The sequence below is a fragment of the Panthera uncia genome (genome assembly GCF_023721935.1).
Source record: "Panthera uncia isolate 11264 chromosome A3 unlocalized genomic scaffold, Puncia_PCG_1.0 HiC_scaffold_11, whole genome shotgun sequence".
Taxonomy (NCBI): Eukaryota; Metazoa; Chordata; class Mammalia; order Carnivora; family Felidae; genus Panthera; species Panthera uncia.
Genome location: NW_026057578.1, coordinates 72,398,122 through 72,420,352, shown reverse-complemented (window position 1 = coordinate 72,420,352; position 22,231 = coordinate 72,398,122). Strand labels below are relative to the sequence as shown.

The 22,231-nt window shown below is 34.1% G+C and overlaps 1 protein-coding gene across 3 annotated transcripts in view; it reads left to right on the top strand.

Annotated features, from left to right (window-relative positions):
* PPP4R3B (protein phosphatase 4 regulatory subunit 3B) overlaps positions 1-22,231 on the top strand; it is a 65,018-nt gene that overhangs the window by 40,912 nt on the left and 1,875 nt on the right. For 2 of the 3 annotated variants that reach the window (XM_049651495.1, XM_049651493.1), the window contains 8 exons: positions 674-805; positions 1,876-1,978; positions 5,519-5,560; positions 7,601-7,759; positions 10,957-11,126; positions 13,392-13,531; positions 13,932-14,116; positions 15,958-16,160. In XM_049651495.1, coding sequence (XP_049507452.1) covers positions 674-805; positions 1,876-1,978; positions 5,519-5,560; positions 7,601-7,759; positions 10,957-11,126; positions 13,392-13,531; positions 13,932-14,116; positions 15,958-16,160 — 1,134 coding nt within the window. The remainder of the gene's footprint in view (positions 1-673; positions 806-1,875; positions 1,979-5,518; positions 5,561-7,600; positions 7,760-10,956; positions 11,127-13,391; positions 13,532-13,931; positions 14,117-15,957; positions 16,161-22,231) is intronic. The other variant, XM_049651494.1, reaches the window with a different exon arrangement.

Genomic DNA, 22,231 nt, shown 5'->3' with positions numbered 1-22,231 from the left:
CCCTTTTTTTGCCAGAAAGGATTTTCTCGTTAGAAGCTGAGACAATCAGGGCACCTGGGTGGCTCAGTCAGTTAAGCGTCTGACTTCAGCTCAGGTCATGATCTCACAGTTAATGGCTTCAAGCTCTGCATTCGGCTCTGTGCTGACAGCTCAGAGCCTGGAGCTTGCTTCTAATTGTGTCTCCCTTTCTCTGTCCCTCCCCCACTGATGCTCTCTCTGCCTCAAAAATAAAAATGAACGTTAAAGAATTAAAAAAAAAAAAAAAAGCTGAGACAATCTGTGTTTTAGGGTCACAAGATATGTGGTCTTATTCACTCAACTTCTAAACTCATAACTGAGGCTGAAACCTAGAATGAGCATCTGTTAGAATTTCCAGTGAACAAGAATCACTGGTAAATTGTTTTGTTTCCCACTTCCCCTATACTGATGTTATCATAAGCTGTAGTGTGCTCTGCTTTTTTTACTAGGTTTTTTCACTCATGTGTTTATAGAATTTTGAAAGATACTAGGTACCTAAAAGTTTAAATATGTTTTGCAAAATATTAGGAATGTAAAAGCTTAAAAAAGTTTGTTTATTCTTTGTTTTTTTCTGTATAATTCTGATTTTATTCTTTCAGTTGGTATATTTGTCTTATCTCCAAACCAGGTCTAATGGAAATATGTTTTCTTTCAGGATATCCTTCTCATTAATGTAGTAATTGAACAAATGATCTGTGATACTGATCCTGAGCTAGGAGGTGCTGTTCAGTTAATGGGACTTCTTCGTACTCTAATTGATCCAGAGAACATGCTGGCTACAACTAATGTAAGAAATTATTCTGAGATAAAAATGTTTTAGTCTAGTCAGTTTTAAATGATTTTATGTATAATAAATTATGTATAAACATATAAATTATATGTAAATATAAAATATTTTAAAATTTGTACAATTTTGAAAAACAAGTATTTGTACACTTGGCATTCAAGTAGCAGTGACAGTCCTGTAGCAGTTTATTTTTGGCAAAATACAAGATTGTAATCTGCTAAAACCTTAGTAAAACTTTAGCCTTTCTATTTATGGCCCTTGGCCTCTCTTAAGTTCTTCAAAGTTAGCATACAACAGTGTGTATATATGTAGCACTGCTGAACTGTAAACAGTAAAATTGGCGAAAATGATAAGTTTTATGTTATGTGTTATTTAATCATATTAAAAATTAATGTGTACTGAATGGTCTCAACTGCGTAGTAAGAGAGAAGTCATTAAAAAAAGACTTACAGAAATATTCCAAAACACTAATAGTTGTCTCAAAATGTTGGGATGTTTTTTCTTTATAAAGTTCCCTCATATTTAGAGAATACGTATGTTGTTTTTAAATCATGACTTATTTATGAGACCGTTTGTATAAAAAATAGTGGCCAAAATCAAAAGCATTATTTTCCAAATAATAAATTTAATTTAAAAAAATAGGTCTAAATTCTGCCTTGTTTCAGATGGCTTGATAAATCAGTTTGGTGTTTTTTCATATTTGGATATGCTATGAAATCTGGAATTTCAAAGTTTAAGCAGTTAAGTTGCTCCTCCCACATTGCTTGATAGATATTCTTCATTGCATTGCAGATCACAAGCGTATTTGAAGAAAAATTCTTCTGAATAATTTTCCTCAGATAAACTTTTTATCATCATTTTCTTGGCTTTCATTTTATTTTAATACGTAATACGAAATAGATTTGATTTTTTAGTACTGCAAAATATCAAGTTGAACATAAAACTAGTTTTTTGCTGCTTTTGGGGTATCTTAAAGTATCTGTTATTTGTGTATGACCTGCACTAATTCTTAGAGACATTTTATTAATTAAAAGATAATAAAGTATTTTTTTTAATTCTGTATATTTCAGAAAACTGAAAAAAGTGAATTTCTAAATTTCTTCTACAACCATTGTATGCATGTTCTCACAGCACCACTTTTGACCAATACTTCAGAAGACAAGTGTGAAAAGGGTACGGTCTCTTACTTACTGCTTATGGTTTCTGTTTTTGAAGACTAAAATAAGTATTAAATCTACAACAAGATGTCTCCTCAGTGCTTTATATGTCAGGGAAATTAATACTGAAAAATTTTAACTGCAGTATAAAATCATGATTTCCCTTGTTTCAGAGTGTCTGTGTTAGAGAATGATACAGAAAATGTGGCAAAAAGCATTGCACCTTGAGGAAGAGATTTATAAACACCTAGCAAAAGGAGATTGTTCCCAGAGTTGTTAGAGTTAGTATCGAGAATAAGAGTAGACAGTATATTACCTGTATTAGAAAATCCAAGGGAACCATCATTTTGGAGGATAATTTGGCAGTATAGTAAAAACTCTTTAATTTTACAACATAAGGATCAAAAGTTGATGGGTTAATCAAAAAAGTTGATTAAAGCAGAGAACGGTTTAAAAAAATTAACTCTGTATGTGGCACCAGGGTGACCCAGTCTGGAAAGCGTCCTACTTTTGATTTTGGCTCAGGTCATGATCTCATGTTTTGTGAGATCGAGCCCTGCATTGGGCTCCGTGCAGACAGAACAGAGCCTGCTTGGGGTTCTCTCTCTCTCACTCTCTGTCTCTCAAAATAATTAACATTAAAAAAAAATAAAGTTAAAAAAAAATCCGTCAACATTTATTCTTTTTTAATGTTTATTTTTATTTTGAGACACAGAGAGAGAGAGAGACAGCAGGAATCCCAAGGGGGAAAATCCCAAGCAGGCTCTGCATTGTCAGCGCAGAGCCCAGCGTGGGACTTGATCTCATGAACCACAAGATCATGACCCAAGCCAAAATTAAGAGTTGGAGGCTTAACCAGCTGAGCCACCCATGCACCCTTGTAAATATTTATTCTAAATTCTGACTCATTTGCTGATATTTTGTAGAGGGGCAAGCCTTTTTTTTTATGTACTTTTTAACATATTTCCATGTCCTCTATCACGCATAAACTACACCTGTAATTCATCAGCTACAACTTCTGGTTTTTCTACTTCTACTGTATTCAGCTTAGCCATAGATATTACATTTTTATGATATTACATCAGTCTGCAGTATTTAAATTATGTATTCATACTGCCAAAAATAACTAGCATAAACAAAGGACTTTTTGATAAGCATACGACTCATCTGGTGAAATGAGAAATAGGGGGGACACATTCAATGAGTCAGTTAAGAAGTAAGTGAAAGAGAGTGTTTACACTTTAGTAAAGTTCACAATAAAATTGTGAACTGGGCACACCTTACATAATACCATCAATTCAATTTCTGAGTGTCTATCCTAGGGAACACTTATTTATTTTTTATTTAAATTTGAGTTAGATAACACACAGTGCAGTTGTGGTTTCAGGAGTAGAATTCAGTGATTCATCATATACAACACCCAGTGCTTATCACAAGTGCCCTCCTTAATGCCCATCACCCATCTAGCCCATCCCCGACCCACCTCCCTCCATCAACCCTCCATTCTTCATCGTTAAGAATCTCTTGTGGTTTGTTTCCCCCTCTCCTCTTTTTTTCCCCCTTCTCATATAGCCATTTGTTTTGTCTCTTAAATTCCACGTATCAGTGAAATCATATGGTATTTTTCTCTGATTGACTTATTTCGCTTAGCATAATACATTCTAATTCTAGCTCCATCCAGGTCATTACAAATGGTAAGATTTCATTCTTTTTGATGGCTGAGTAATGTTCTGTCATGTAGATAATAGATACAGATATATAGACACAGATGTACAGATGCACACACGCACACATGCACACACACACACCACATCTTCTTTATCCATTCATCAGTCAGTGGACATTTAATAATGTTAATAATGCTGCTATAATCATTAGAGTGCATGTACCCCTTTGAATCTGTAGTTTTGTATCCTTTGGGTAAACACCTAGTAGTGCAATTACTAGATCCTAGGGTAGTTCTATATTTAGTTTTTTGAGGAACTTGTATACTGCTCTCCAGAATGGCTGTACCAATTTGCACTCCCACCAACAGTGCAGGAGGGTTCCCCTTTCTCATGCTTGCCAGCACCTGTTTCTTGTGGTGTTAATGTAAGCCATTCTGACATGAGCGAGGTAGTATCTCATTGTGGCTTTGATTTGTATTTCCCTAGGGAACATTTATGCATGTGCATGACAGGTACAAGGATGTTGGTGCCTTGCTCATGGTAGGAAGATGAAGAATGTATGGTATATTCATATAATGGAATACTATATAGCAATTAAAATAATTGAATTTTGATCTATCATCTGACTAGTTCCCAAAAATATATAGTTGGGTAAAACATGTTGCAGAACATTTTCATGCAGAATGGTTTCATATGTATAAATTAAAATAAATTTTTAATCTTTATTTTAAAATACTTCCAGCCATACAAAAATATTTAGATAATTGTATAACAGACCCCCATATATTTCCTGTTGGCTTTATCAAAACTAACTTGACATATTTTTCCAAATATTTTCGAAAAGAAAATAAATTACGGATTTGTTGGAGTTTCCTGTTCTCCCCACATTCTCATTTCTCCCCCCATCCCTCAAGAAATGCTAAATTTGAAGTTTATCACCTTCATGTCTGTTTATATTATTATGACATATATAATGTATTATTTTTCATGTTTTCAAACTTGATAAGAATTGATTTCTGTTTTTCATATTCTGCAATTTTTTTCTTTTACTCAGTGCTTTTTAGAAATCTGTCCGTATTGATACCTAGAGTTCTTATTTTTAATCCGTACATAATATTCTCTTATGAGTATCTTGTAATTTAACCTTTCTGCCTCTAATGTACATTTGTTTCCAGATTTTTTATTATACACAATGCTGTGTGATAGTCTTATTTTTTTCTACACAAATGTACTGTAAGCCATGTGCCTAGAAATCAGAACTTATAATGTCTTACTTATTTTCTCAAAATTCAAAGCATAAATGACTAATTGTTAACATATGTGTTATTCTGGAGTTGAAGAAACTCCTCCGTAGAGAGACCTGTCCTAATTGTTGGAGGATGGCTAAGAGAAGTAAAAGAAGTATCATTCTTTTCTCTGGTTGTAACCTCACTTTCTTTTATCAGAATTATTTGTGATATTGTCTTTTAATAATTCCTCATCTGCACCCAATTCTGTAAACAATTGCAGATACAGGTATATTTGAAGCAACTGAATTTTTTAAATTGAAATATAATTGATACACAGTGCTACGTTGAAGAGTCTATACTTTAAGCTGTGCTCACCACAAGTTGTAGTTACCATCTGTCACCACACAGTGCTGTTACAGTACCATTAACTATGTTTCCTGTGCTGTACCTTTTATCCCTGTGACATACATTCCATAACTGGAACCTTGTATCTCCCTTTACTCATTTTGCCCACCCCCTTACCCTCTCCTCACAACTAATTCTTAATGGTTATTATCCAGGTAAAATGAGATTATGATCAAAGACATGGTTTGTATGTTGTAAAGTACTAGGAAAATGTGATCTAATTATTACTGAACTGACTTTAACTTTTTTTATTAGATAATATAGTTGGATCTAACAAGAACAGCACGATTTGCCCTGGTAAGTATAAATTCTTGTTTTATGAACTAATACAAAGTGAAAGCTTTTTTTCCTCAGAGTATAATGCATTTATTTCTACAAGGCTAGGAAAGGCATATTTTCGAACAAATGAAATTAAAAAAATAGATTTCCTTTTTTCTTTATAATAAAGAAAAGAGTCCACTTTCTCCAATATAAAAGAAAACCAGTTGGAATTTTTTGTTTTTGTAAATTTAGAGCTTATTTTCTGATATTTTTTTTGAGAAGACATCTGAAAATTGAGGATTTTAGTTCATTCTTATCTTTGAAATCCTAAGGCCAGTTGGGAACTAGTATTGATGACAGCATTATGCTTAGGTATTGTTTATGAATGTGAGTGTAAACACTGTTGCTTCTGCTTGGAACATGCATAGCAGGTGTGGGGCTGGGAGTATGGAAAATATGCTGTGTGCACCTAGCATTCTATCTTTTCTGCCAGGCTCATCAAAGGTCTAAGAGAGATTGGATTCAAGATATCATGAGTAATTTCATGTCCTAATTTGAGAATGTGAAAACAAGACATTTATTAACACTGCAGATCATTGTTACAAAATCTTTGTAAATAAAATTTGGGAATTGAGAGGTTAAGAGAGTTTGTTTTTTTAATGGTGAGGGACTAGTTCATATATTGGTTGTGGTGTTGGTTACACAGATTGCTCTGAAGCAAGTAAAACTCTTTACTTGCACTTAAAGTAGGAAGGATCTTTGAAATACCAGAACTGTATTTTGTATTTCTGTTTTAGTTTATTTATTTATTTTGAGGGTGGGGGAGGGGCCGAGAAAGGGAAAGAGAGAATGCCAAGCAGGCTCTGCACTCTCAGCACAGATCCAACACAGGACTTGATCACACAAACCATGAGATCATGACCTGAGCCAAAATCAAGAATCAGCCACTTAACCAACTGAACCAGCCACTTAAAAACTGAACAGGTGACCCAGTTTTTAATGGCTATTCTGTTATCAAAAGAATGCTGATTTATTCCTGATAGGATCATAGTTGCATAAAATATTTATAATTGTAATCTTCTTCAAAAATACAATAGTTGGACTAGATTTATTCTGTAAAGCTGTAATTACGAAATTTCCTCACGGCTTAATATTTCTTGCCTAAAACATTTGTAATAGGTGTGGGTAATTGTTGACATGAGCCTTTGACATACATTCAATTTTGATGTTCAGGAAACAATTTGAAATCTCATGAATGTATACACCAAAGCCTCTTGAGGGAAAAAAAACAGTGTAGTTTATTTCAGTAGGCATCTCATGGATATCATGATTTGATGTTAAAATGATTATTGTTAAAAATAAATATTGATGTAATATTTTTCACTTGATGTTCAAATAGCCAAAAATGTCCTTTTCTTAAAGGTGTTTTTAAAGAAAGCATATTGGGGCGCCTGGGTGGCTCAGTCGGTCGAGTGCCCTACTTTGGCTCAGGTCATGATCTCATGGTTCGTGAGTTTGAGCCCCGCGTCTGGCTTGCTCCTGTCAACACAGAGTCTGCTTCTGATCCTCTGTCCCCCCCTGTGCCCCTCCTCTACTCGTGAATGCACACTCGCTCTCTTTCTCTCAAAAATGAATTTTTAAAACATACTTATTTTGCTGGGGAAATTTATATTGCACCATGTGATGGGCAAAAAGTTTGAGCTATTTACTGTGGACTCTTTTTATCGGTTAATTAATAGTAATAACACATATTAAGGAAACACTACTAAGAAGATCTCAGTGCAATGATGGTTTTCTTATCATGTTTGTAGATTTTTATTTAGACTTTCTTTCCTCTTAGTATTCATAAATATTTTATACAAGAGCCTTAGAAAGTATCCATTTAGTCAGTAAAACTGATAATACTTTTGGGGAGTCTGCTAATGAAAAAGTAAAAATCCGTAGCTTCTTTAATTGATATAAAAATGAGGAGTAAATAGAATTTTACTGTTGCTCTAAAATCTAGGACATAAGCTTTATTCTATTTAGATGAATTGCGATATTTATTTTATTTTCATATGATGACTTTCTTTGTAGATAATTATCAAACAGCACAGCTGCTTGCCTTAATTTTAGAACTACTCACATTTTGCGTGGAACATCACACATACCACATAAAAAACTATATTATGAACAAGGACTTGCTAAGAAGAGTCTTGGTCTTGATGAATTCAAAGCACACTTTCCTGGCCTTGTGTAAGTAACACTTTAAATGAATGTTCTTGTAAAATATCTTAAGGAACAACATTTTTAATAGAGATAAACCCTGAAGTTACCCATTGGACTTTTTTTTTTTTTTAGCAGTATATATGCTATTAAAGAGATGATTTTATGAGAAGTACTAATCTTTTATTTAAAGGACAGGAGGAATAGGTCATGGTGCTTCCCACCTACATATTACTCACATTTGGATTGAATTGGCTTAAGTCGTGATACAATAGCATGTACAACAACAGCGTTTCACTAATAGAACAAGTCCTACTGTCTTTTACGTCTGCTTCATTACACTGTCATTCATTGGTGACTTTTTTTTATACTTTTGAGATATAGCCTTGAAATATTTTTGTGTAACTCGGGTTATTTATTGAACTTGTAAAAATAATTTAGGAGTAGTCCCCCTCAGTAGACCAATTGAACCGGTAATAATCAAACTTAAATGCCAGTATTTGCTTCAGTTGATGGTTGCCAAACTTTTAACTTTCCTTTCCTCTTCACAATTTTACCTGCAAATAGAGATAAACTAACAACTTCCTCTCTCCAAATAAAAAGAGCTTTGTGTGTTTTTTCTGAGCATAAAAATCATAGATAAAATGTAAACATTTAATATATAGAGAAAATATTAATCCCCCAACCATTATTTTTAAGGCCTTAAAAGTAGCCACGATTAACAGCCTGCACAATTTTTTTCTGTATCCGTAAAAATTTATATAAACATATTTACACAGTTATAGGTATTTTTTATTTTTATCCAAAAAAGGATCATATTAACATACTTCTCAGTCCCTTAGTCTTACTCTAGGTGATTGAATATAGTCTCAACTAAGTTGTTTTTCTAAATGTAGCTGAATAACATTTGATGGAGTGGCTCTTCCACAATTTATTCTGCCATTCTGCAGTGTACAGATTATGGGATTGTTTTGGTATTTTGCCACTCCAAACAACTTTGTAGTAAATAGTCTAGTATATGAATCTTTTAAGTATTGGTTTATTTCCATAGTGTAGATTCCCAATAATTCTATTGCCAGAAAAGAATGTTTATATAGTTTTAATGTATCCTTTTAAATTTGAGTTTAACATACAGCTTCCAGATAACTTTCCCAAAAGATTGAAGCACTTGACACTCTGGCAGCATTCAGTTTTACTGGCTCCTAAAATGTTAGGAGGCAGATAATGGGAAATGTGGTATTCCACTTGTGTTCTAATTTATGTTTTCTTTGGCAACATACTTTCATGTTTTAGTGTTTTTGAATTTTATCTGTTGTGGATTGTCTATTACCTTTTTCTTAGAGCTCATTTTATATTAGAGATACCAGTAATATATCATGTTTGGGGGGGGGAAATGTCCCAGTCTCATTTGTCTTTCACATTTACCTTTATTTTATTTTTTGACATAACAATTTTAAAATTCTCCCTAATGAAAAATATGTCTTCTTTTTATGAGTTTTGAGGATTTTGTCTTGCTTAGGAACATCTGTGTCCTAAGATTATACAAATAAAATATCCTCCTCATTTTACTTCTGATATTTTTATTATTTCATTTTTTACTTATATATGTAATACATTTGAGGTTTGTTTTTGTATATGGTTTGGAGGGCCTTGCTTTGTTTTCTTCTAGATGGATAGCCAATTGTGCCCATCCTCTTATTAAATAAACTGTATTTTTCTTACTGAATGAAAGTTTCTCTTTTGTTATCCAGTAAGTTACCACATATATCTTGTGTCTTACTTCTGGACTAATATTTTTAAATCTGTTACTTTACTAGACGAAATAATGGGAAAGTTTATTCTTAGTCCACTATGGCATCTTTGTTGTAAAGTTAATTATCTGCTAAGTCCCTCCTCACTTTTCGTTTTCATAATTTTCTTGGTTCGTGGACACTTGTTCTTCCACAGTAACTTAAAGATAATTTTATCTAGTTCATCCTGATCACATTTACATTAAATTTTTATATTAATTTTCGGAAGATGGATGTTCTCATGATAGGTGTTCTTATGTGGCTTTCTGTAGCCAGTGCTTAGGGATGACTGCAGAGTCATTTCTTTATGTGGATATGCCATAATTGAACAGATCTCCAGTATTTACATGTTTACATTGCTTCAAGATTTCCATTATAATTAGCAGTGTAGTTGTAACTATATCCTACTATTCACCAGCAGTGTATGAGCGTGCTCACATCTTTACCGGTGCTTCAGTCTTTTTAATCTTAAGTAAGTATTTCTTGTTCTGCTACAAAGACTAGGTGTTGTTAGAAGTCTAGCACTTCTCTTCACACTCGTTTAGTGTTACAGTCATCCTACATTTAGACCTTACATGGCCTGTTTCTGTTTTATTCTCAGATAATATTAGGAACCTCTTTTGACAGACACAACTTCTTTTAATGACTTCCATCTGTGAACACTGGGTTGAAATGAGAGACTGAACATTTCTTTTCAGTATTCTAAAATGTGAAAAGCCAGATGATACTGCTTATTTGTTACTCTGTTGTTCTTTTACAAGTACAGCCTGATCTGCTATGGCAAAACAGCTCATAAGCAGTTGGTAAACAAGGAAATGACATTATAATGTGTAGGTAGCGTCAGTTCACAGATGCTTTTTCCAAGGCAAAGAGAACTGAAATGGTGGGAGTGGAACTGTAGCTTTCATCAGAAAAGTAAAAGACCTTCAGCCCTCCTCTTAAGCTGGCAGCAGGAACCCCTTTGGCTTTATTTTCAGAAAAATCACAAAGAAGTACCTACCTTCAGAGCTCCCTCCTGCAGAGAGGCAAGGCCGTCTTGACAGACTACACCGCTGCTCCAACAACCTTCATGACGAACAGCCCTGCGCTGGTCCTGAGCTGCTGTCACTGTACTGTCTTCATGTCCACCAGCACTGCTCCCAGTACTGCCGGCATCGGCAGCCTGTGCTTTCTATATGTTTTTTTAATCTCTATATCATGGAGCTACCTGCCTGAGTAGTTTATTTATCTCCTAAATACCAATTATTGGACTTTTTGCTAGCTACCAGAGAAGTTTATACAACTTTAAGTGGTCTCTCCCTAACTTATTTTTTCCCTCAAAACCCAATTATTTTTAGTACACATTGTTTACTTTTTATTTTAGAAGTATACATTCTTTATACTTCCCAATAATTATTAATAAATTATCAATTTGTTCCCTGTATTATTTTTAATTAGGTGCTCTTCGTTTTATGAGGCGGATAATTGGCCTTAAAGATGAATTTTATAATCGTTACATCACGAAGGGAAATCTTTTTGAGCCAGTTATAAATGCTCTCCTGGATAACGGAACTCGGTACAATCTGTTGAATTCAGCTGTCATTGAGTTATTTGAATTTATAAGAGTGGTAAGTTTATAGTAAAGGCTTCTTAACAAAATAATTATATGTTTAGCAATGTTAATATTCTAAATTGTGAAATTGAGCATAGTATTTTAACCCATGTTTACTGTGTATTATTTTTATTGGCCAAATGTTTTAGGATTATATTTGGCATATGTATGTAGACTTTTCAGTCAAGCATGCCATTCAATGATGTAATCTCTCTGATCTGTTGTAGGGGTAGTGATAAATATAGAAAGGTTGAAAATAATTACTTTGGTAAACTTTGATGGAAGATGTATAAAAGGTAGGCTTTTATCATGGAATTTTAAGTTGAAGAGACCAGGAAGTAGGCAGACCACTCCAACTGCCTTATTTTATAGATGAGGTACTTGAGTCATCCAGACTGATTTGAGTGATTGATTCAAGAGCATCCATTTGGTTAGGAGCACAGTCAGAGCTTGAAGATAGGTCACAGCTCGCTTTGGGGCAACATAAGATTTGTCATAAAAAGATCTGGAGAGAACGATACGTGAGCAACAGGGATAAGACGGGTAATAGTAGAACCAGTACAATGAATTTACCCTCTCCCACACAATGAAATCATTCCACCAGGGCAAATGGCCACGTGGTTAGAAAGAATTTGAAAAAAAGAAAATCAGAGCTAGAAATTCATTCTCTAGTTGTGTCTGTTACAAATCACATTTCTGCTCATGATATGCTATTCTCAGATAAAGATGATTTGGCTAACTGGATTATTTTTCTAATAGTCACTTGCTAAGAGTATGGTTTTCAAAAGGATGAAGAGGATGGAAGCACTCTTTAGCCTTAGAAAAGAGGGAACATAGTTAACTAGCTCACCAAGTATCTGAACCCCAGTTCACAGTGCACTGTTCTAATGAATAGAGATTGACTTTTGTATTTTTTTCCTTAAAATTTTTGGTGAGATACTGATAAAATGAGTTGTAGGGTAACAACCCCATCCCTATTCCTATGATTGAATTTGTTTTTCAGAAAATAATTTTGGGTAGTTGATAAATGTACATTGAATCCCAAAACTTGACTCATCTTTTTGTTCAGGGTATAGTACAGAACCATTTTACCTGGGTTTCTAATATTTCTTAATTGAGATTTACAGGAGAACTAAAGACTTAAAATCCTTAAAAGAAACAGTTTGTGGTATATCTTTTTTTTTTTTTTTAAGCTTATTGGAAAGCGAGAGAGAGAGTGCCCACATGTGCGCACCTGAGTGGGGGAGGGGAGGAGAGAGAGACTCCCAAACAGGCTCTGTGCTGTCAGGATGGATCCCGACTTGGGGCTTGATCTCAGGAACCGTGAGAATCAAGAGTTGGGCACTTAACTGACTGAGTCACCCAGGTGTCCCTATTATGGTGTATCTTTTAAAGAAGTGGCATGTATATTTTTTACTAATATTAAATTCCTGAATGACAACTTCTATTATTAATAATAAAAATATTATTCAGGCACCTGCTTGAGATTCTGTCTCTGTTTCTCTGTCTTTCTGCCCTTTCCCCACTTGGGCACACACTCTTTCTCAAAATTACAAATAAATAAGCTTTTTTTTTTTTAATGAGCCTGCTTCACACTCAGGTATTTGGAATGATTATTTAGAATGGTTCATATAGAATTTAGAAGTTATTGCTGTCAGTTTATTTCACAAAAATTATACCATTGGAAGACTGGAAATAGGTGGAATTCAAGTTAACAGTTGATCATATCTGTACATGTAATATAGTCAAAGAAGTCTGTGTTTATTATTTAGGTAAGGCTTCTTACCAGTTAAAGAAGGAGTCATTAAGTAACACCTAACATTTTGTTGAAAATATAATTAAAAAAAAAAAAGAATATAATTTTCTAACTGGCTGTGTGCTCTTGATCAGGCCATCTAACCTCTGAGATCTTCAATTTTCCTTCTCTGTAAAATGGGAGTAATGAACCCTATTTCATAGAATTGTTAGGGGGATCAAGTGAAAGTATATGTTAAAGTGCTTTTTAAATTGTGAAGTGCTACATAAATGGAAAAAATAAACAAGATATAAACTAAATCTGTTTACTTTCAGATGTTTAGTAGCCCCCAAAAAGGCTTCTTTTTTATTCCAAGTTTTCTGAGGAGGCCTGGCTCATGTATAAAGAAACTAGGACACTTATTTTTGGAATGCGATTTTGAAAAATCTTTTTTGGTCAGCTTTGGAACTGTAAAAAAGTTTCTTTAAGTTTTTCTCCTAACAGTCATTGAATTATATTTGAATTGTAAATTTTGTCCTTATACAGGAAGATATCAAGTCTCTTACTGCACATATAGTTGAAAACTTTTATAAAGCACTTGAATCAATTGAATATGTTCAGACATTCAAAGGATTGAAGACTAAATATGAGCAAGAAAAAGACAGACAAAATCAGAAACTGAACAGGTATTGTTTTAAGTATATTGCATCTATAGTTTATATAATTATATCCAAAATCATCTTTTGTTTGGATCTGACATAAGAAATTTACCCAGGAGCATTCTTTCCATCATTAGATAGTACAGAATCTTCTAGAAGGGTAGGATATTCTCCTTACCAGAATCTTTTATGTGAAAAATGACTGCTTTGTATCATAACTCAAGGTAAATTTTTAGTTTAGTTTGCAATATCCTTAAATATTTTGGGATATTTTCTGGTTACATCTTGTATCACAATTGAGGTGGTTATGATATAAATTATACTCAGTTAAAATTACTTTAGCTCCTCTTGGTTATACATATTTATTCTCAAATTTAATCTGGTTACAAACTTTAAGTCATTAGTATTTGTGGTATGTTTCTTACAGTGTACCATCTATATTGCGTAGTAACAGATTTCGCAGAGATGCAAAAGCCTTGGAAGAGGATGAAGAAATGTGGTTTAATGAAGATGAAGAGGAGGAAGGAAAAGCAGTTGTGGCACCAGTAGAAAAATCTAAGCCAGAAGATGATTTTCCAGATACTTACGAAAAATTTATGGAGACCAAAAAAGGTATTAAAATTTTAAGTTTTTGAATAGTGCCTCATTTTTAAATACAGAAATTATTGAGTTGTCTGTGAAGATTTGGCCATAGTATATAAAGTATGAAAGATATGAATTTTATAGTGAAATGTGACCTTTTAAAATTTCCACATCTTTTTCCAAAGCTGGGACTTATTTTCATGTTTAAAATGTTTTTCTTGAAACTTGTCATTTTGTGATGCCCTTCATTTACTATTTAGAAATTACTATATTTTCTGAAATTATTATATTTTCTACTTAATACATTGTCTTCTGTGAATAATCTTGGATTTATTTCTGTACTGAAATCCTCAATAATAATAGAGACCATACAGATCCATAGAAACTTTCCAGAGCACTCTGCCTTTTACAGCTGAGGAAACTAAGCTCAGAGAAGTAACTTTGCTCTTTGAAGTTTTAAAATCATTATAAAAAATTAATAAAGATATACTATCAAGGGAAGAGAAATGAAAGTAAAATTTCCCATCCTTCAAATAGTTTAACTTGTTTTTAAAACTGAGATCTTACTTAGCTTTCAAAAGAACGAATCACTTTAATTCTATGGCCTAAAAAATTACCATTATTGGAGTACTGCCCTCCATATATCATATAAATGTTTAATACAAATTTACATTTTGAAAAGCAAAGCATTTCCTGGACTTCATATAAAGTTTGTGATTTTGAATGTGAGGTATTCTAAAGGCAATTCTCCTTAGATAGTGTTTTATTGATTTATTACATTTTTCCTGAAACCGTTGTTCCCAGCATCATTCATCATGTACTCGTTAATGCTCTTAGTTCTGTTTACTTCAGCCTGGGGGAGCAAATAGCCCATTAAAATGTCCTAAGGAATAGGTGGTAATTTTTGGTGACCTAATTCTTCTACCTTTACTCATTACAGGCACTACCCTGACTGCCGTGAAAAGGGGCAGTGAGGCCGTGCTTGAAGCACCACATCCACTCAAGAATCATACACAAAAACAGCAACCAGATATGAAAGGATAGTAGATACCTATGTCATAAGAGAAACAGATAAAGGAACCTGGAATATTCAGGAAATAAGAGACTGATAGATATGATCATATCATCGTCTTTAAGCATTTAAAATACTGACTTGTGGGAGGGATTATCAGGTTTTCACAAGGACTATAGGAGTATAGGATCAGTGCAGTGAGTAGAAGCTGCAAAGAGACAGTAAAAGGAAGTCAGGCAGGTAATGAATACTTGATGTGTCCTAGATACAGCAGTGTAGAATTCTAGCATAGGATGGCAGATTCTGGTATATAATTCTTAAGATCCTTTCTAATCCTGAGATTTCTAAGATTCCAGCTAATTAAAGACTTACCACTGTACACATCATGCTGTACTCTTATAAAGCAGAGGCAATGATTTATAGGTTTTATTTTTTTTTTAATTTATATTTTTTTCCCAATATATGAAATTTATTGTCAAATTGGTTTCCATACAACACCCATTGCTCATCCCAAAAGGTGCCCTCCTCAATACCCATCACTCACCCTCCCCTCCCTCCCACCCCCCATCAACCCTCAGTTTGTTCTCAGTTTTTAACAGTCTCTTATGCTTTGGCTCTCTCCCACTCTAACCTCTTTTTTTTTTTCCTTCCCCTCCCCCATGGGTTTCTGTTAAGTTTCTCAGGATCCACATAAGAGTGAAAACATATGGTATCTGTCTTTCTCTGTATGGCTTATTTCACTTAGCATACACACTCCAGTTCCATCCACATTAATGATTTATAAGTTTTAAAGTTACTGTGCTTTTCAGATGCTTTGCTTAGGAATCTTTACTAAAAAAGATTTAAATTTTTGCTTTAGCAAAAGAAAGTGAAGACAAAGAAAACCTTCCCAAAAGGACATCATCTAGTGGCTTCAAATTTACTTTCTCCCACTCTGCCAGTGCTGCTAATGGAACAAACAGTACAAACAGTAAATCTGTAGTGGCTCAGACACCACCAGCAAGTTCTAATGGATCCTCTTCCAAAACTACAAACTTGGCCACATCAGTAACAGCCACCAAGGTATGTGAAACTATTCTATACACAAACTTTGCTTTTTCCATCTTTAAAATTATTTCATGTTTACTGAAGAAAATTTGGATAATAAAAATAATTTCAAAGAAGAAAGTTTTGCTCGCTGTCATCAGAGAACATGACTGCTAATATTTGATTCTTCTTTAGGTATATGGGTTTATCAGACATGTAATTAAACAGTTTTGTATCTTGCTTTTATTTGTTAAAAGAATTTTTCTTTGTTACTTAAATACTGTTGATGACCACAGAATTTCATTTTATTTATCTGTATCATAATATTTGTAAGCAACACACCCAGTAATATTTTGGAGCACATAAGTTGATTCTGCTATTTCATTGATGGGACTGCTGGTATTGTTGCATTTTAAGCTATTTTCTTGGATAGATGCATAAAGGAATGTTTTCATACATATTATCAGATACATCCAGAATGTCTATACCAGCTTATGTTACTATAAGCATTGTATGAGTGTGCTTGGCTCACTGCAGCTTTGCCAGTGTTGTTAAATTTATTTTTAATCTTTGCCCATTAGGTTGCATAGACAGAATAGATCTCTTTCCCAATTGTGTGTCTTGTGTTAGTAGCAACGTTATTAGCCTTTTGAATTTGCTCTTCTGCAAGTTGTCTTTTCATAGTCTTGTCTTTTTAAAATTGGCTTATGTTTTTCTTAATATGAATGAATCTTCAGTTATAAGGATATTAGCCTTTTTGTTACTTGCATAGCATATGTATTTCCCATTGGTTACTGTTTTATATAAACAAGTTTAAATTTTATATAAAACTCTCTTCTTTCATTTATATTGTTATTATACGCAACCATCCTTTTCCCCAAAAAGGAGTGGCATAAAATAAAAAGGCATAAATATAAGACAACTGTTAGGAGAAGAGTAGAAGGACAAGAGGAGGGAAATGTTATAGTAGTAGAAAACCTAATCTTAAGTGATGCATCTAGTTTTGAACACAAAATACAATTTGAATTTATTGTTTTACAAAAATGTGGAGTCTAGTCAGTATTGCATTGAGGTAGGCTCTTGACTAAAGATCACAGAAGTAGCATTGTCAGTGAGATTGCTGACAATCTCCATTGTCAGCATTGTTCAATTGCTGACAATTGAACTCCATTGCTGTGGAGTTCAATTGTTTGGGTTCAAATCTTGGCTTAGCCTCTTTCTAGGCTGTTTGACCTTGAGTAAATTATTAAATCTCTCACAACCTTAGTTTTTTTTTTTCATTTTAAACAAGGATAAAAGAGCAGCTACTCTAAAGGCATGTTGTAAATATTAAATTTTTTAATAAGTGTAAAGAGCTTAGAACACTATTTGCACCCTCTCAATATAGCCTTTTTTTTTTTTTTTTATTAATCAAAGCAATACATGCACTTACTGTCAAAAGTCAAAGTAGTATTAAAATGTTGAGGGAAAAAATCAGTTCTTTTTCCTTTCCACAGAGATAGCTTAAAACTCTTGTACCTTCTATTTCTAAGTAATATGTTAATACTTCTGTGTTGTTTTGCCAAGTTTAGACCTAATTTATTCTTGTTATGGTAGGTAAGAATTTAGCATGTGAACAGTCCTTACCACACCCTCACCCTTATTTCTTCTCTCACAATTTTTGGTTAAATAATTGATAATTTTATTGCTGTGATGACAATATAAATATTCTTTGTGAATTTTTTCCTGTTTTTTTTTCCTATACTGTATTTTTCTTGATAACTTTTCTCTTTCTAGAGTAAATAATGGCCACCATTTTTTCATTTGTTGCAGTAGTTAGGTGCCTGTCACTAATTCTTTAACTACCTCTCAGGTTAATTTCCACATAGTGTCCCCTGTGGAGACCTCTGTCTTGAAGCCTCCCTTCCAGTTCCAGCTTAGATCGGTTGCTGTCTAGATTTGCTGCACAGCTTTTGTCTTATGGCTGCCTCAGCCATCATCCTAGTACTTCTTTTGCCTCTCTTTTTCTTGGATTGTTTCCTGCATCTCATGTCTCTGGACTCTTTCTTGATTTTCCCTCCCGTTTTGGTGGAACATATCCTCTAATAATTGTTTTCTAAAAAAAAAAAAAAAAAATGCCATGAGAGGTAAAATTTGAGACCTTCATGTATGAAGATATGTTGATTCTGTCTTCATATTTGACTGACAGTTTAACTGAATATAGAACCAGGTTGGAAATAATTTTCTTTTAAAAATTTGAAGTTACTGCTATCAAGTAATCTGAAGACATTCTTATTTATGATCCTTTGTGTGTGCTATTTTATTTTCATCTTGGAAGCAGCCAAACAGTCATGTCCTTCAATTTGAGGACATTTTGTGCTATTTCACTATTAACTTATTGTTTGGATGTTGGGCCTTCTAGGTTTATCTTACAATTTTCATAATTTTCCCCGCTTATTACTCATTTTTTAAATCTTCTTGTTCTACTTGCTGGGTTATTTCTTAGAGTTCTTAATTTATTATCCTTCCAGATAATTTTTTACTTATGACCGAGCAAAATGAAATGCAAGCACTAACACATTTTTTACCCTTTCGACACTAACAGCAGATTGCCGTATCCGTCTACATCTTTTTGGGGGACAAGGAGAAAACAGTTATTGTTCTTGGAAAATAAATTGTTCAGTCACTCTAGACTATGACAAAAGTTTGAAATTAAGCGAGATAGGAGTTTACGGAAGTGAAACTAGTTAAATTGGCTCTCAGCCTTTTTCAACAAAGTGTAGCCACATTTCTAAGTGGTGGCAGGTTCTTTATCAACAGTGCCCTTTTTAACCATTTTCACTGTCTGTTTATTGCTGTAATCAAATTGATTGGTTCTTAAATAGATCAGATGTGAACTTTTCTAATTCTCCTTTGCAAGGCATCCTAAAGTCCTAATATATTTTTTAAAATTGCATTCTTTGAGGGGTGCCTGGGTGGCTCAGTCTCAGTGTGTTAAACGTCCACCTTCAACTCAAGTCATGATCTCATAGTTCCATGAGTTCGAGCCCCACATTGGACTTTCTGCAGTCAGGACAGAGCCTACTTTGGATCCTTTGTCTCCCTATGTCTGCCCCTCGCCTCTCATGTTCTCTCTCTCTCCCTCTCTCAGAAATAAAAAACATTTTTTAAAAAATTGCATTCTTTGAAAACTTGATAGTTTTCAAGGCTGGTAAGACATTAGCTACTAATGAAATTACAAAGTTTTTTTTTTTTAGCTGTAGAGCTATAAAACATGCACGTTTTCCTTGAAGAAAAATAGTTAACAAAAAAAAAAAAAATGAAATCAGAATGGGAAACTATTAGTAGGCAGCCAAAACAAACACTTCTTTTGCCCCAGATTAACAAAAGAGAACCCTGCTCTTGCTTTTTTCACATAACACATAACAGACTTATCTGGGTGAACTTTCCATATCAGGATATAAAAGAACTTCCTCCATTGAATTCCAGCGTATGATACACTTCAATTTATAACTAACCCTATTGACGCATTTAAAAAAATTTTAATGTTTATTAATTTGGGAGGGAGGGAGAAAGAGGGAATCCGAAGCAGGCTCCAGGCTCTCAGCGGTCAGCACAGAGCCCCACACGAGGCTTGAACTCACAAACCACAAGATCCTGACCTGAGCCGAAGTCGGAGGCTTAACGGACTGAGCCACCCAGGCGCCCCCCCCCCCCCCCCCGCCCACCATTGGTGCATTTTAAACTTGTTTCCAGCCTTTTGCAGTTAAAACAATTGTATGTGACTTTCTACACAAAATATTTCATATACATGTGTATTTTTTTTTTTTTAGTTTATTTAGTTTTGAGAGAAAGCGCAAGTAGGAGAGGGGCAAAGAGAGAGAGGGAGACCTAGAATCTGAGGCAGGCTCCAGGCTCTGAGCTGTCAGCACAGAGCCCGAAGCAGGGCTCGAAACCATGAACCAGGAGATCATGACTTGAGCCAAAGTCAGACACTTAACTGACTAAGCCACCCAGGCACCCCCTTATACGTATTTCTGTATAGAATGTACATTTACAGTTTATCAAATTTACTCAGTAAAATGCAAATAAGTAGGTAGTTTCTTAACATGGTATGTATGGCTGATACCAAAAGCTAGCTTTATACTTAAGAAAATATTAGCAGTGTTCCTACCAGAGTTGGGGACAAGGTAGGATACCACTATGATTGCTGTAATTTAACCATTGTTCCTGGGTATTAGCCAATCCAGTTAGGTGAGATAAAGAAATTAAAGCTATAAAAATTAGAAGATGTAAAAGCTATCACTCCTGCTGATGATTTTTAAAACTTTTATTAATCATGTTTATGGAAAATCTGTCCTTTGTTTTTTGCATAGAGGATAATTCTTGAATTCTCTCTCCTTAGAATTTTTTAACATGATGAATTATATTAATAGTTTAAGTCCAGAATCTGTCAAATTGTTTACAGGGTGCACCTGTGGATTACAGGTCTTTTTACTTCCAATATTTCACATTTTATATTTTTATTCTTTTCAGTAAACATTTTTTTTTTACTGTATAGGAGTTTGTTTATGGTATAGATATAGAGATAAAATTGAAATTATGTAGGTGTTTCAGATAGACTATTTCTTAAAAAGTTATTTTAAATGTTACCCATTGGGAACTGAAATGTTTGTACATTATGATATATAATCTGTAATCCCTAAGCATAATTAACACTTTCCTCAATAACTTGTTATCTTTGTGAATATCAGACTGGTGTCTTTTTATAAGGTAATAATGTCTTCTGTCTCCTCTCATCTAACTTGTTTGGCTTGAAACCAAATAAATAAGAATGATATTAGTAATAGCAGCTAATAGCAGTTACTGAACACTAACTACATACTAACCACTGTGCCCAGTGCTTTTTATGTTTTATTTTCAATTTAATTTTCAAAATAGTTCAGTGAAGTGTAAGTACTGTTAATACCAATTTTACAGATAATGAAAATGAGGCATAGAGATACTAAATCACTTGCCCACAGTCATGTACCTAAAAAATGGTGGCCTTGGAATTTGAAGTCAGGCAGACTACAATCAAATACATTCTTAACAATTTAGCCATATTACCTCTTGCTTATCAAACTTAAGACTTGTGTGTTATTAAGCTGAGAAGACAGCAGAAAGATGCTCACGTAAATATATGTTACAAAGAAGTTTGATTTAATTCCCAGACTTTCTGATAACTCTTTCTAGCTGCTCAGAGACCTTTGTTGATTAACATTACAGTGGTTCAGTTACATTTTGGCAAAGTGTTACTGCCAGATGTCTGGATTCTTTAGACATGAAGCTACGTAGCTGTGAAGTAGGAGTTATTTCTATTGTATTTGAGGTCTGAAGGGTTTAAACTAAATTCATTGTTTACAGCAGCCTTTTAACCTGTGGGACATACATACTAACTTCATGGTGTCGGTTCAAAATGAACACAGACCTGAGAACATGTAATTTTCTGGGTAGAATGTGTAGAGCTTTAATACGATTTTCAAAGGGATCCATTACACATAAAAGACCAAACACCTGAATTACCTCATCTTTTCTTTTGGTTAGAGAAAGGTAGCCCTAAATTTTTTAGTTATTAGTTGTATGACCCATTTCATGTGTTCTTTATCATCAAAAGCAGAATGAAAACAGTGGTGTGCACATAGTGATGAAATACATGAAGAACAGAGGCGAAAAGGAGGCTACTTGTCACTATTTTATAGTTTAAACATAGAGATGAACTAGTTCATCTCCAAGGTCCTTCCAGCTCACTCCTTCCAGTATCTTGATGATTTGTGAGTCCTACTTTTTGGAGATAATACTTTTCCACAGTGAAATTTTGCTGAATTGAATTGTGAGATGTCATTAAAAATCCAAGGGCTGAATAAAAAAGTTGAGGGTAATAACTTAAGAGTGCCACCAACTAGTACCAAGTGTTCATAATTTTCAAGCAGTTACTGTATCAAATTTATGTTTGAGATATATATGATTAGAAAAGTTGTGATGTCTTTAAAAGCAACTGCACTCGGGGCGCCTGGGTGGCGCAGTCAGTTAAGCGTCCGACTTCAGCCAGGTCACGATCTCGCGGTCCGCGAGTTCGAGCCCCGCGT